The following is a 15,534-nucleotide window of genomic DNA, read 5'->3' as shown; positions in this document are numbered from 1 at the left end:
GGCCTTCCCGGAAATGACAGCGGGGCTGTCAGAGCCTGGCCAGTCGGGCGAGGAGTGAGGGAAAGGCATGAGTCTTTCCAAGGTCATGGTCTTCTGTCCAGACATAAAGCATGACGCATTGCAGGTCCTGCAGGGCACGTATGGCAGCGTGGTCCCACTTTGTCTAGCCTGCCAGCCACCCTCAGCGATGCCCACGACACACCCTTGGGGAGATGAGGTTCCTCAGGGCAAGGGGCGGGGAAGGTTTTCAAAGGGCGCTTCCCATCGCTCACTCCTTCTGGGACATGAACTTTTATTTCTCCTTCCAGACTGAAAAGCATCATTGGCATGGGAACCGGAGCGGGTGCCTACATCCTCACTCGATTTGCTGTGAGTTCTTTCATTAAAAAAAAAAACAACTCTCTCTTTATATATATATATGCACAATATATATATATGTTTTAAAGAAAATTAATTCAAGATTAAGGAAGAAAATTAGAAAAGCACCAAAAAAAACTCCCCAAAGGGAAAAAGAAATGAGCCATAATTCCATTTCCCAAAGGAGAGCCACAGTGCACTTCGGGGTGTGTGGTCCAGAGTTACATATGCACATGGGGTGTGTGGGTGTGCACTCATGTACACACCAGCAGCTCTTTCCCTTCGCTGAAATGCCACACGAGACATGTGCTTTTATCATCATCTTCGCTCGGTTCGCGGTGATTGTGGCCGGGTCCTCATGTCACTGAGTACTCTACTGGGCTACTTCTGTGACAGCTGCACAGGTTTTGTAGTCAGGGAACTCTTGGACCCTGACTCACTCTAAGCTAATCAGAGATATATGTGCTAACATGACAGATGTCACTTACGTTACTAGGGGTCCCGGTCAGGTGCTGCTGGGTCCTTTGGAGCCTTACCAAACGGTTGTTTCAAAATGCAGTTATGCTCATTTTGTTCAACCGTATGTAATCTGATGGGCTATTATTTGCTGGACTTTGCTAGAGGTTAGGCATGCTGGCACGAATACAAAATGGTCTGGCTGTCTAGGCTCTGAGCAGATAAAATAAGGTCTCAACTGTATCTTAGGTCTCTGTCTCCATATCTCTGAGAAGTAATAGAATTCTTACTGATTACTGAAGAGCTGATTAGCTTGTCTGATTTATGAGGGCCATGGTATGTTGTACCCATTTCACAGCTAGGGAAGCTGAGGGGCAGCAGCGTGAAGTGACTTGTCCCACGTAGGTCTGCCAAGCACATGTGCTCCTACTTCTCCTATGGTTTCCTCTTTCCCTTCTCTCAGGAACCCCATTTAGTGTCTACTAAGCTGGAACCTCAGTTTTGGAAGGGGGGCAGTGTCGAGAGCAGCAGCCTGCTCTGGGGTTCTACACGGGTCCTCTTCTGGTACTTTTCTCAGTCTTTGGTTTGACTTTAAAGTTCACAGTCTCTCAGATGGCTAGGTTGTCTCTCTCACTTCGTGTCTCCAATTGCAGCTGAACAACCCTGAGATGGTGGAGGGCCTCGTCCTCATTAACGTGAACCCTTGTGCGGAAGGCTGGATGGACTGGGCCGCCTCCAAGGTGAGGCTGGGGGCCTGGGTCGGGCAAGGGGTGTCCCAGTCTGCAGAGGGGCAGGTGTGCCTGACTCTGCCTGGAGCACAAAATGCAAGAGACCTCTCCTAGCCCCACCCCTTCACCACCCCCAGCAAAGAAGGCAGCTTTCCTCCGCTTGGCTTTGAGTAGTGAACATGACCTCAGCCATGTGCCGTTCAGATTTCAATAGGACGCTGCTGTCCAAGCCAGCAATACCAGTGGGACATGGGTCCCGAGCCAGCTTTAATAAGGACAGCCTGGGGACTTAGCATATGTTGGGCTTAGATCAAGATGCTGAGAATAAAAAGATGAACAAGACAGATGCCTGTCACCCCAGTCACCTACATATTATTAATGAAAAAGAAATAACGTATCTGGTACTGATTCTATGCCACTTAACTTTACGATAATAATAATTAGCTGACAAGTGTTGAATGTTTATCGAGTTCTCTTTCTACTCTCCGTGGCTATACCTTCATGACCTCATTCAATCCTCAGTCACTTCAGGAGTGGGGATTGTTAAAACCATTTTACAGAGGAGGAGACTGAGGGTCGCAGGGGTTAGGAAGCTGTCTAGGGCCACACAGAGCCAGGCAGTGGGAGAACTGGGGCCAAACAAGATCCCTTGGACTCTGTGGTGCTTGGAATCACCTCTGAGCTGGGCTCACCACCGGCCCCGTCTCTCCATCAGCAGGTGTCAGATGCCCGCCGAGACCCCAGCACTGCAGGTCTGGGAATGCAGAGCTAGCAGGACACATCCCTGGCTGGGGAAAGGGCCCGAGCTGTCTCAGGAAGCTGTGCTCTGGCTGGGTTCCTTGTTTATCTTTTAAAAAGATGATTGTTTTTTTTCATAAAGGCCCCAGTATTTGCCAAGGAGAGGGGGAAACCATTCCAACTCTAACAGGACAGACTTTCAAGCCGGGGTGATCCTGGCTTCTCATTTTGAAAGTGTGTTTTTGCCAAGTTTGGGACGGCTCTTGGGGACAGGGGGTTTGAAGGGGTCTCCCTCCCCCTGCTTCCCACCCCATCCTGGCCACTGTGATATTTCATTCCTTCCTGGAACATTCCGCCAGGATGAGGGAGCCCTTTCCTCCCACCGGCGTGATATTCAGAAGCGGAACACACTCCCTGTTTTTTTTTTTTTTCCAGCAAAGGGAATGGCACTGCAGTTGGCCAGTTTGGCTTCTTGGTAGCTGTTCTGAGCCAGACGTGGGGGCTGGAACGTTGACCACTGGCTAAAGTGGAGCCCGAGGGCTGTTTGGGGGTTTTTAGTATTTGCACCGTATCCTTCCTTTCCAGCCCCAGCCCTGGAAGAGGAAGACCTCTCTTGGGGGTCTAGTGTGTGTCAGGCACTGGGGTCTTATCCTGTGACATGTGTAGTTGCCGTGTGTAACCCTCACCTTGGCCTTGTGACTCTGAAGCTCCTGGCATCCTGGTTACAGATGAGAGGTCTGAGGTCCAGTGGCTCTGCTACCCTCCCAGGGCCACACAGCTGGGAGGTGGCAGATGGGTCAGCCTAGGTCCCCCAGGTCTAGAGCTTCTCTCCCCTATGGGTTCCTGCCTGACACTGAAGTTGGCCAACACACATTTATGGAGCTCCTGCTGTATGCCTAGCATTTACAGTGCTCTCACTGTGTACCTAGCATTTATGGAGCTTCTCCTGCACAGCTAGCATTTATGGAGCTCCTGCTGTATGCCTAGCATTTATGGAGCTCCTGCTGTATACCTAGCATTGTCGGTAGGAGCAGGTAGAGAAGAGAAGGTCAGTATATTCAGAGAGAGGAAACTGGCTTAAGAGGGAAAATCTAGAGGGTGATATAGTTTGAGGTAAGCAGATGCTGGCATGTAGACTGGGAGCTCAGTGTGTGTTTAGGAGTCCTTTACCGAGGACTTGGTGAACTGAGGCCTGACAAAAGCTGGGAGTACGTGGGGTCTTTGTTCAGATGCATTTTCTCCGCATCTCCTGTGCCCCGGGCTCTGAGAGTAAGGAATCGATGACCCTGCCTTCCGGGGCCCCAGGTTCAGTAAGTAACTGGAGACAGGTAACCGCCTTCCCATCAAAGGGGCGTCCTCAGACCTGAGTGCCAGGGAGCCCACACTGCTGCTCCACCCCCAGGGCAGTGGGATTGGCCTGACCTTGTCCGGCTACTGTGAACGCCGGCTTTCTAATCCCTGTTTCTGTCCTCCCAGATCTCCGGATGGACCCAAGCCCTTCCAGACATGGTGATGTCTCACCTCTTCGGAAAGGTGAGCAGCGTGGCCTGTCGTTGTGTTGTTCAGTCGTGTACTGCCAGGCATGTAGAGCGCAGAGACAGCCCAGGCACAGCGAGGGGCCGCTCCGTCTGACCCTCCTGAAATAGCCCATCGTTACTCATTCACAATCGTCACGCCATTCCTTCTCTCTTGCTCTCCCTTTAACAGAAGTCTTTTTTTAACAGCTTTGTTGAAGTACAGTACACTGCACATATTGAAATTTGACAAATTTGACAAATTTTGACATTCTTAAAACCATCACTGAAGCCATCACAGATGACTAACGAAATACCATAACCCCCAGAACTTGCCCTGTGACGCTTGGTAATCCTTCTCTCCTCCTCAGGTAACCTCTGATCTGCTTTGGGTCACTGTAGATTCATCTGCATTTCCTAGATTTCTATGTAAACAGTATCAGTACGTGCTCTTTTATTTTTAAATCTGACTTCTTTCACTCAGCGTTAAAGTATTTTGCGATCCATCCATGTCATTGGGCGAATCTAGAGTGCGTCCCTTTTCAGTGCTGAGTGGTGTTCTATGGTATGGGTGTACCAGAGGCTGCTTCTCCGTTCACCTGTTGATGGACATTTGGGTTCTTTCCAGTTCTGGGCTATAACAAAGCCTACAGCAAACACATCCATGGAATTTGCTGTGCGTCGGCCTTGGTCCTAAGGACTCTATGACCCGTATGAGGAGGACCTTTTATTCCTAGTTATGGATCTGTTTTTTTCCCCAGTTGTACATGGGGAAGCTGAGACCAGAGAGGTTGAGTGAGCTGTGTGAGGTCTCACAGCCAGCGAGAGGGGCTGGGATTGGAACCTATGAGTATCGCTCCAGTGTGGGTTCCGGTAACCACCTGTGCCTCTGCTGGTGCCTGGCTCTCAGGCGGGTTGTGGTGCACTTATCCCCACTGAGCATGGGCTGAACCAAGCCCCTGGCAGCACGCGAGTGGTGTGTGGTTCTGCCCTGCCACCCGGCCAGCGTGGCCCCTGACTCTGGCTTTGTACCTCCTGCTGGGCTGGAGGATGTACTGCTCTGATGCAGGGGTGTGACGTGGCCTTCAAGTTGCCCAGCTTGAGGTGACTTGTCTGTTCACTGTGTGTGGCCTACACACCACTGTTTGCTCCTTAGCTGAAGAGTGACCGTCTGGCGTGTGACCATATGACACCCAGGGAAGCAGAGGTTTTGCTGGGCTGCTGAAGTGTGCACTGTGTTTGGTCCTTGTATTAGTTTCCTGTGGCTTTCTAACAAAGGACCACAAACTGGGTGGCTTAAAACAACCGCAATATATCCTCTCTCAGTTCTGGGGGCCAGAAATCTGAAACCGAGTGTTGGCCGGGCCGCACTCCTCCCGTGGTCCTAGGGGAGGACCTTCCTTGCTTCTTCCGGCTTCTGGTAGCCTCAGCCTTCCTTGGCTTGTGGTTCCTCACTCCAGTCTCCGCCTCCATCTTTGCGCGGCTTTCTCTGTGTCTGTTTCAAATCTCCTTCTGTCTTACAAGGACACTTGTCACTGGATTTAGAACCTACCGGCATAAGGCAGGATGACCTCATCTCTGGATCCTTAACTTAAATTACGTCTGCAAAGACCGTTTTTCCAAATAACGTTCGCAGAGTCCAGGAATTTGATGTGAAACATGTCCTTGGGGCCACCTTGTAGCCTACTAGAGTCCCCTTTCCTTTCTCATGCTTCCTTTCACGGTTTGCAATACATTTTCTCCACCCTGAGTGTATAATCTGAATCTGACAGCAATATGGGAAAGATCAGAGCCAGCATCTGTGTTTTCCTGGAAGAGGGGTGTCAAGTATAGAGTAAGAACTTTGCCTGACTGTACCCCAAATTACCTGGGGTATATGTTGGTACCCCCGAGTTGCTGCAGCTGTGTTTCCATCTGTAACCCCAGCACAATTCCTCGGACTATTTTTTTCCTGATGTTTTTTGGGGAAAAGCTGGTCTCTTTGTTGCTTCAGTGACCGTGGACTGTCTTGACACAGCTCAGGGAGACACTGGGCCCCCTTTTCTCCCTCTCGCTCCTGATCTGGTTGTTGTCAATCACATCAGGCCCTTTCGTGAAAACTGTAGCATCCGCTGTTGCACAAAAGAGAAACAGAGCAAGCTCATAACTTGTTTGTTTGTCCCAACTCACATTCAGAAAGGAACCAGGGAGAGGGAAGGCTGAGGCCAGCCTTCTGCAAGGGTCTGGTTGGCCCTCCTGGAAATCAACATTGCCCTTCATTCCGGCAACTTCCTGTTGCATGAGTTGGTTTTGTTTTGCAAACATGAAAAACTTCTTTTCACCTCTCCTCATTAAAAAGAAAATAATAGTAATTGCTAACAGTCGCCTCCATGCTTACTCTTGACAGTGGGCTTTCCAGAGTGGCCAACCTCTGATAAATCCTACAATTTGATGAAGGCGGGTAATGTCATCCCCACTCTTTTTTTTAAAAGGGAGCTGAGGCTCAGAGAGGTGAAGCACTCGCCCAATTAAGGGGCAGTGACGGAGCCGAGAGGACCGACTTCAGATCAAAAGTCCTGAAGTCTGAGCCCAGCAGGGCGTGCTAGCCCCCCAGCTTTGCGTTCCCTCTGCTCCCAGCTGATGTCCAGACATCAGTCTGCATCTGGGTGCGGCTCCCGCTTTCCTGAAGGTTCCCTCAGGCTCCACAGCAGGCTCGTGGAATAGGCATTACTGCCTTCACGACGTAGCTGGATAACCTGAAGAATGGTGAGGGTAGTGACCGGCCCGTGGCCGCAGTTCCCACAAACGATGTTCTCCCCTCTGTCAATGCAGGAGGAAATGCAGAATAACGTGGAGGTGGTCCACACCTGCCGCCAGCACATCGTGAACGACATGAACCCCGGCAACCTGCACCTGTTCATCAACGTCTACAACAGGTACCAGGATGCCGCTGGGCCACACGATGGCCACTTGTCAGGCTCCTTTTGTAGTTCCGGAACGAACATGGGGCAAGAGAGGAGGGATTATAAAATTAATATAAGATGCAGCCCCTGAGCAAATAGATGAACAGAACAAGGGTGCCCAATAAGGGCCCCTGGGAAGTCAGGTGCCTCCTGGAGTTTTGAGTGCTTTGCAAGGAGCAAACTGAACTTCTACTCCAGACCACCAGGGGCGCACGTACGAGTGGGAACAGTCACATCGCAAAGGGTTTGCGTCCACGCCTGTGCCAACGCTGACCCTAAGGAAGGTCCGGGTGTGGGGAGAGCCGAGAGGGAGGCAGCAAAGCCCTGGGGGAGGACGGGAAGAATCCAGGGAGGCTGCTGGGAGGCGAAGGAGTCACTCCAAGGATAAGGACACACGAGCATGGTCTTTGGCGAGGGCGCAGCCCTCTTAAGGATACCTGAGTGCTGGTCTGGGGCTCAGCTAGGGGAGGGGACAGCTCGGGGCCCCTGGGAGCAGCCAGGGGTTCTGGAATCTCCAGGGAACTCAGCCTGCAGCTCCCACAGAGGGGGCAGGAATAAGCCTCCTGGGCTCTGTGTCTCTCACATGTTAATAAGTTGGCTTCACGAAGGGCATTCGTGTCCCTTTCCTCTTACCCTCCACCCAGCCTCTCAGTGCAGGGGTGACTGGTAATGGCCCCAGCGTGTAACCAAAGACACGGAGGCTGAGTGCTCATTTATTCAGCAAGCGCTAAGTGAGGACTGGAGAGGGCAGGCTTTCAGCTGGGTAGTGGGCACCCAGAGGAGACGAGCAACAACCCCTCGCTGCCCCACATGCTGCAGGGACGAACTGGTGCCTCTGAAAAACCCTATGATGAGGGTGCTCTCACCGTCATTTCCTGCTGAGGAAGTGAAGGCACAGAGAGGTTCGGCATCCTGCCCAAGGTCACACAGCTAGGAAGCAGAGGAGCGTGACTTGAATGCAGCCGGGCTGGCTCCGGGCTCTCATGGTGGGAGCTGCCAGGCAGGGAGAGGCTGGTGTCCGTCTGCAGGGGAGAGTAATGGAGCCACACTGGGTACAGTGGGAGACCATGGGAGGGTTTAAAACGAGGGAGTGAAAGGATCAGGTCTGAGTTCTAAAGAGTTGGTTTGGTTACTATGTAGAGGACTCAGAGTCGGGAGCGAGAGTGAGAGTGAGGCTAAGAGAAGAACCTGGACACCATTTGGGAGGTAGAGGCTCCTACGAGGGGGGACGGGAAGCAGGGACCTTCTGTAGAGGAGGGTGCGATTTGTACATAAAAGGAAAAAAGCACCTGGGGGACAATGAGGTGGGATCCATGAGTCCCGCTGTCTCTGAAGCCACCTCTGTGGACCCAGAGAGGCTGGGGTGGGACCTGACACAGCTTGGGATGTAGGTGGGTGTTTGCCAGAGCGGCCAGTGCAGGAGCTCCTGGGATTGGCTCGGTGGGAGGGGCTTCCTCCAGGGGAGGGTCTGCTGATGTACAGGTATGTTTGTTTGTTGTCTGTCCGTAGCCGGCGGGACCTGGAGATTGAGCGGCCGATGCCCGGAACCCACACGGTCACCCTGCAGTGAGTTGCCCTTCTCTCCTGCACCGTCTCTTTAGCTGTGCTTACCGTTGCCAGCAGCACCTCAGTTCTGAGTTTGGCAGGACTGCCCCCCTTGTGCTAGGACAGCCCAGTCAGCGAGAACTGCTTGGATCCTGCCCAGGGCTTGAGCACAGCCCAGCCTCACTGGTCTTCCCCTTGTGCAGGAATTTGGTTTGTAGGGTGTCCCTGAGAGCTGTGGGGGGAGCCTTGGACCTCCAACAAGGAATGCTAATAACCACAGCGGGACAGAATTTATGAAGCACCTACGCTATGCCCAATGCTGTGTGAGGCTTTGCTTCACAGAGCCTGGAGATGAATAAGACATAGGACCCACCCTGAAGTGCCCTATAGAGCTAGAAGGAAAAGACAGTTGTGGGTACAGCCACCTGGATTCCAATAGTAACAACTATGTCTTTTTATAGTTCCTTAAGTGAACCATATTATTTGACACCTGAACTTCGCACATGCCATTTTCTCTGTCAGGCATGTCGTTTGCATCTCTGTTTTTGATTGCTGGCAAAGTCCTACTCATCCTTCCCTGCGGAGAGGGTGCTTGAAAATAAAACATCAGGGCATAGAAATTCTCTGGCTGAAATTCATACTAAGGTGTAAATGACTACTAACCCGTTTTTTCCTAAGAATAAAGCAGAGGATAGAGAATGAAGGTAGTAAAAAGAGCCAAAGGTACTGGGGAAAACAAAGTCAATCTTTTTTTTTTTTTAGAATTCTGGCCCCAGCCTGGCAGGGCTGGGAGCATGAGAATCTCTCAGTGAACCTTGTGTTAACTCCCCCTTGTCTCCCTGCCCCCAGGTGTCCTGCTTTGTTGGTGGTTGGGGACAGTTCTCCTGCTGTGGACGCTGTGGTATGTAGAAATCAACCACTGGTTTCTGTGCTTAACTCAACGGTCCAATTTTAGTTACCTTGGTATGAAGTCTCCCTGCCCACCCTCTTCCCCTCCTCTGCTCCCCATCAGGGCAAGTGACATCTTCTAGATGCCATATTGGCCTTTGGTCAGAGGGTCCAGCCACCAGCCTCCTTCCCTGGTGACTGCCAGCCCTAGTTGCTTGGCAGTGGGGCCTCTGTCTCCTCTCCCAGGCCCCCTCACCTGCCTCCCATTGGCTTGTTTATACGGGCGTGTTTCCGCTTGGCTTCCTGGCTAGGAGACTGTCTGCGTGTTTGGGAATCAGGTGGAGCTTTCAGACCTGGTTGGAGCCTGATCCGTCTGGTGGGGCAGACAGGCATCTGGGGGGCGGGGCTTAGGAAAGGTTTTCTGGCTTATTTCACCCCTTAATTCCCACCTGTGATGTGGTGGAGGCAAAACAGGACTCCATCTTTCCAACGCCCCCATAGCCGAAGACATGGGAGACTTGGGGGCTAGTGGGCAGAGTCCTAGAGTAGTGACATGCCTTGTGCAGCAGGCTAGAGCAGGGTCAGCAAATGTTCATTTAGTAGAGACCTGGGGAATCCAAATGAACCATGAATTACTTGCTATCTGGTCCACTGGACATAATCATAAGATGCATCAATAAAGATATATTCTTTACATTAGGGGAGGTGATAATTCTACCATAGGCATGTTGAACATCACACGTTACGGGCGGGTATTCTGCCCACTTCTAGATGCACTTTTAAGAGGGTCATTGACAAACTGAAGAAAGAAACCATCCTGGTGGGTATGATTTCATTTGAAGAATGGTTGTTGGGACTGGGGTTGTTGAATCTGAAGAATTACTGGCAGCAGCTGGTGAAACAAGCCCGTTCGTTTAGTGGCTGTTTCTGGAGCACCTTCTACATTTTAGCTAATCTTCACAACAGCCCTTTGAAAAAGATATTATCCCCATTTTATTGATGAGGAAACTGAGGCTCAAAGAAGTTAAGTAACTTGTCCAAGGTCACATAGCTAGTGATGGTAGGGCTGGAATTTAAAGCCACATCTGTTGAATCCCAAAGCCCACATTCTTTCTTCCATGACCGTAGGAATACTGGAGCTCCTGGTGATGGTGGCAGGGTGGCAGGGAGAGGGGGAAAATTTATGACTTTGGCTCCAGGTAGACAATTTGCAAATTTCTTCTCCCTCTTCTTGTCTAGGTGGAGTGCAACTCGAAACTGGACCCAACGAAGACCACTCTTCTCAAGGTACAGGGAAAATGATGGAGGGTTACATTTGTTCTCTCAGAAATCCCTAAGTTTCCTGCAAACTTGAGTTGTGCCTGATTATGGCAAAGCTGGTGGTCAGAAATCACAGAAATGGTGAATTAATGTGTCTGTTCACAAACATCTATTGGGTGCTGGCTGGTAACCCAAGGCTGCAAAGATGAGGGGATCCCTCTCTGGTACCCCAGGAGTTTACGGGCTGCCGGCCGTGGTGCTCTGAAGAGGGATGGATAGGAATTGTGTGGGTGGGGCCTGATTCTAGACAGACTGTCCCCACTGCACCACCCTGCCCTGCTGAATGGGCCCCTGGAGTTCTGTCGCTGCATTCCCGTTGGGCTGAAGGCTGCCCCAAGTTAGCTGACCTTGAGGCTAGCCCTTGGGATTTAGTCTTGAGACTCTGGGCTGTAGGCTGGCCACAGCCCCACTCAGTCTCACCGAGACCTTCCAGTCCTATTTCCCCATCCTCACCTCCCTGCCCAAGTGCTCCAGAACCCTGGGCTTTGGATAAGTATTCACACATGCCTGGAATGGCTTTAAGCAGTGATGATGGCTTTGGGTTTGGTGATTTACTAGCAACTCTGGAAATTATAGCATTTACCAAGCGTGGCCAACCAGGAGCCCCATCAGGCCTGAAGCCTTGAATCCTGCAGTTTCCTTCTGAGGGGTCTTTAAAGAGATTGTGTGTCCAGGGCCTCGTGCAGTGAATGCTTTCCGGTCAGACAGACCCTGGCCAGAACTTTGCAAGTTCCTCAAGTTCTCTCTGGCCCAGTTTCTGCCTCTAAAGTGGGACAGTCGTCCCTTCCAGGGTTTTGGGGGAGCAGAGAAATCATCTACGGGGCCTAGCACAGCGCCCGGCCTGTTGTAAGCTGCAAGTAATGGTTAACGCCGAGACGGACGGTAACCAAAGCAGGCACGCCAGGTGAGGTGGGTGTTTCCCCACCTGTAACATGTCCAGGCCCCCCTCAGCAAGGCAGGCCCGGGGCAGGGCAGCGGGCAGAGTGGGTGCCCGTTTGGAGCTGGTCCACAGAGCCGGCATCCCCTCCACGTGAGGCCTTTGGCACTAACCAGCTTTCTTTGTCCCAGATGGCGGATTGTGGCGGCCTCCCACAGATCTCCCAGGTGAGTTACACCTGTCCTCGCTCCCCAGGTGGAGGGCATGTGCCTCTGGGACCCGTTACCCCCCTTTCCCTCACTGCCTGCTGGCCGCCCACCTTGCTGCTACATCTGATGACACATTTGGACCTGCTACCGTTTATAAAAGGTGCTTGCATGTCAGGACTTGCTTGGTCGTCCCCCAGAAGCCCCTGTGGAGTAGTTGATGCTGGCGTTCACAGGGGTGAAGGGGTTTGCCAAGTGGACACGGCTTGGCGGTCGTGCATCAGAATCTAGGTGTGCCTGACCCCAAAGACCACAGGCTTCCGCTGGAGCCACAGGCTCCTGGAGCCCAGGGGCAAAGCAGGGAGCGCAGAGAGGAGATGGACCAAAGGGTGTGTTTGTGTGTGTGTGTGTGTGTGTGTGTGTGTGTGTGTGTGTGTGTGCATGCACATGTGTATATGTGTGTATGTGAGTGTGTATACATGTATGCACATGTGTGTATGCACGTATAAACATATAAATCATTGTACTGTGTTTGCAGCACAATAACTGTCCCCTCCAAGTCTCCACCCGTAAATACCACCCCCCAACCTAACAAGTGAATGAGTTTTTTATCTCTTCTTATAATTTTCTATCAGTACAGTTTTGCACTCTATCTTACTATGAAATATTTTGTGCATTTTGGGTTGTCTTTTCCACCAAACTGTCCCCTAACCTTCTTTCTCCCTCCAGTCCTGAAAGGGACTTCAGAGCTTCGGTAATCCAGCGATTTCTCAATCGGATGTGTGCCTTTTTCCAGCTCTAGGTGCCCCCCCAGTCCTGACAAGTCCCGCTGAGCTCCCTGGGAGCCTCCCTTGCAGAGTGAGCGGCACAAGTGGCCTCGGGTGGCTCTCTTAACTTCCGTTTCCAGTGTCTCTCTCTGCTCCCACTGGCAAAGAACAAAATATTTTCAGCTTTTTATCTGCTGTTGTGTTTTGCCCAGTTGATAGCTGGAGTAGCCAGAGAAGGATGGGATGTCTCAGTTTCTAGAGGGAACAGATGGCTTTCCAGTAGAGCCCTGCCTGGATGTAAACAGGATTAATACCTGCACACTAGTGACTAGTTCATCCACCCAGCCCGCTTGACACTGCTACTGAGACAGTGCAGCATAAGTTGGCTGCAGAGAAGGGGCGCCATTTTTCTTTCCACCTATACTTCCTTCCTCCCTTTATTCCTTTCTCTACTTGAAATGAGAGAAATCTAACTCTATCCTTAGTGAAAACACGTTTTATATGTCATGGCAGGAGCTGAGCTAGCCCAGGCTCCCAGGAGAGCAGCCCAATGAGGACCAGTAACTGTGTAATCCCTCCTCCTCCTGCCCTTGCAAGTTGGGTGTGTTTTTACAAAGGGCGTTCCCATCCTTCATTCCATTCAATCCTTGCAACAGTCTTTAGAGGAAGGAAGAGCATGCATTCTATCACAGTCACAGAAGGGAAACTGAGGCTAACAGATGGGAGAGATTGCCCTTGGTTACCCAGGGGAGCCGAGTTTGGGCCCAGATATTCTCCTTTCCAAGCCTGTCCTCTTGTTTCTGTCCGCCATGTTGAACACAGATGTCCCTGCAACTCTCGTCCCCTTCTTACAATCATCACGTGACCCCCAGAGGCCAATTGCAGCACAGGCTCTTCTTTAAATGTCATTTGGCTCTTTGAGAACAGAGGCAGGAGCTGGTGGAGGTGGGCAGGGACACTCCCTCCCCGATGACTGCTCACCAGTGAAATGAGAGGGTGTGAGAATAGACCCAGGACATTGCATTTAAGAGTTGGAATTAGGGCTTCCCTGGTGGCGCAGTGGTTGAGAGTCCGCCTGCCGATGCAGGGGACACCGGTTCGTGCCCTGGTCCAGGAAGATCCCACATGCCGCGGAGCGGCTGGGCCCGTGAGCCATAGCTGCTGAGACTGTGCGTCCGGAGCCTGTGCTCCGCAACGGGAGAGGCCACAGCGGTGAGAGGCCCATGTACCACAAAAAAAAAAAAAAAAAAAGAGTTGGAATTAATTAGCCTGCGAATATGGCCTTCACCTCCCGTTTAGATTAAATTTTTGAGTGTAATTGGTAGAACTGGGTGTGTTCTCAGCATTCCCAATTCATTTTACTTAAAGTAGCCCAGTCGATTGATTTGTCTGTCCACCTATCCATCTATCCATCCATCCATTCATCCATTCATCTATTCTTCCTTCTTTGACCATCTTTTTCTTTCCTTCCATCCATACAGCCTCTCTTTTCATTAATCTATCCATCATCCTTCCTTCCTTTTTCCCTTCCTTCCTTCCTTCTTTCCATCGATCTTTTTTCGTTTTCATCTATCCATTTATCCACCATCCTTTCATCCAGCCAGCCAGCCAGCCAGCCTGCTACTGAGGCTGAGAGTAAACTGTTATGGGGTTTGGAAAGCCCTGGGTTAATATACAAGACCACTGATTAATCATAAGACCTTGGACGGATTATTTATCTCTCCAAGTCTGCTCAGCTGTGAAACATATATGAAGATGGTACTAACCTCATAAGGCCGTTGTCGGGAAGATGAGATAATGCTGCAAAGCCCTTAGCACAGTGAGTGGCTATTACATTCTAGACCCTGAGTTGGACACATCACTTTATCCAATGATGTCTTCTTTAGAGAAGCCCTCAGGAGTAGGTGTGGCACTCCGCCCATATTTTAGAGGTGAGAAAACTGGCTCAGACAGGTCATGTAACTTCTGGTCAAAGCTAATTTTGGTCTCCATAATTATCCCATAGTCTTTCCTTTCCTTTCGTGTTTTGTCCTATCCACCCGAGGTGGCCTTCTGTCTTGGGCCAAGCTCTTTAACGAAGGTGACCACAGGCACGGCTGCATGATCTGGACCTCTGGTGACTGACAGCACTTCCCCTTTTTTCTCTTGCAGCCGGCCAAGCTTGCCGAGGCCTTCAAGTACTTCGTGCAGGGCATGGGATACAGTGAGTATGGCCTTTCCTGGCAGGCGGTGGGTTGAAGGGCAGGTGTGGGAACTGGAACCAGGTTGGGATGAGTACAGTATTCTGTATCACCTTGGCCAGCTTCAGCCTTTTTGCAAACTGGGCAGGTCAGGGAAGAAGTATTTAGGTGTGTGGAGGATGGGCCGCAGGGCAGGGGTTCCAGTGTCTCCTCATACCACAGTGCCTCATTCTCCCTCCATTGTTGAACAGAAGCTGTTTCACACCAGGGAATGTGTTAAGGTTTAGGTGAGGATTATCCCCCTGAGCACCAAGAAGACAACAAACAATGAGACCATGAAAATCTTTTAAATTTTGGTTACATACTTTCTAAGAGACTTGTAGTAATGATGGCGATGCTGGTAAAATGGCAACGATGATGATGATGATGATGGTGGTGATGGTGGTGATGGTGATGATGAAAGATTAATAAATCCTTTATTTTTTTCTTATTTAATCGTCACAATAATCCTAGGAGATACTCTTATCCTCATTTACAAATGACGAAACTGAGGCTTTGAGAGATTAAGGAGCAGAGTGGGGATCTGTGAAAGTTCTTTGAAAACTGTAAAGCTCTGAACAAGTGGGTGATAAAGCCACTTACATTCAAGACAGAGCATGTCTTTGCTAAATCATTAGATTTGGGAATTGAAGGATAAATAGAAGCACAATTAAAGAACTTGGAGCTTCTCGCGTTATGATTATCGTTTATTTACAGACATTTATTCACAGACACATTTTCAGAAATGCGGTCCCATGACCAGGACAGACAATACCAAGTGTAAGCACACTGCTGGGCAGCAGCCGCCGTTGGTATATGTTGGTGTGTCGGCCACGGTTCCGGCCCCGGTGTGGTTCTTTGGGTTCTTTCTGTCTGCTGCCTGGAATTATAATTCATGTGCCCACCTTCACAAGGAAGTCTGAGCGTCTCATCACTCCCCCCCGCCACCTTTTTTTTGCTGAGGCTTAAACCGTTTG

At 50.8% G+C, this 15,534-nt stretch overlaps 1 protein-coding gene across 1 annotated transcript in view; it reads left to right on the top strand.

Moving 5' to 3' along the window:
* NDRG1 (N-myc downstream regulated 1) overlaps positions 1-15,534 on the top strand; it is a 54,724-nt gene that overhangs the window by 35,454 nt on the left and 3,736 nt on the right. Inside the window, exons 7-15 of the mRNA XM_027132522.1 lie at positions 309-369; positions 1,467-1,553; positions 3,756-3,812; positions 6,605-6,708; positions 8,245-8,301; positions 9,130-9,181; positions 10,408-10,455; positions 11,557-11,592; positions 14,490-14,541. Coding sequence (XP_026988323.1) covers positions 309-369; positions 1,467-1,553; positions 3,756-3,812; positions 6,605-6,708; positions 8,245-8,301; positions 9,130-9,181; positions 10,408-10,455; positions 11,557-11,592; positions 14,490-14,541 — 554 coding nt within the window. The remainder of the gene's footprint in view (positions 1-308; positions 370-1,466; positions 1,554-3,755; positions 3,813-6,604; positions 6,709-8,244; positions 8,302-9,129; positions 9,182-10,407; positions 10,456-11,556; positions 11,593-14,489; positions 14,542-15,534) is intronic.

Source organism: Aethalodelphis obliquidens, unplaced genomic scaffold (assembly GCF_003676395.1).
Source record: "Aethalodelphis obliquidens isolate GAN/ISIS:26980383/991018 unplaced genomic scaffold, ASM367639v1 scaffold41, whole genome shotgun sequence".
Classification (NCBI taxonomy): domain Eukaryota; kingdom Metazoa; phylum Chordata; class Mammalia; order Artiodactyla; family Delphinidae; genus Aethalodelphis; species Aethalodelphis obliquidens.
Note: the sequence above shows the minus strand (reverse complement) of the source record. Positions and strands in the feature narration are given on the sequence as shown.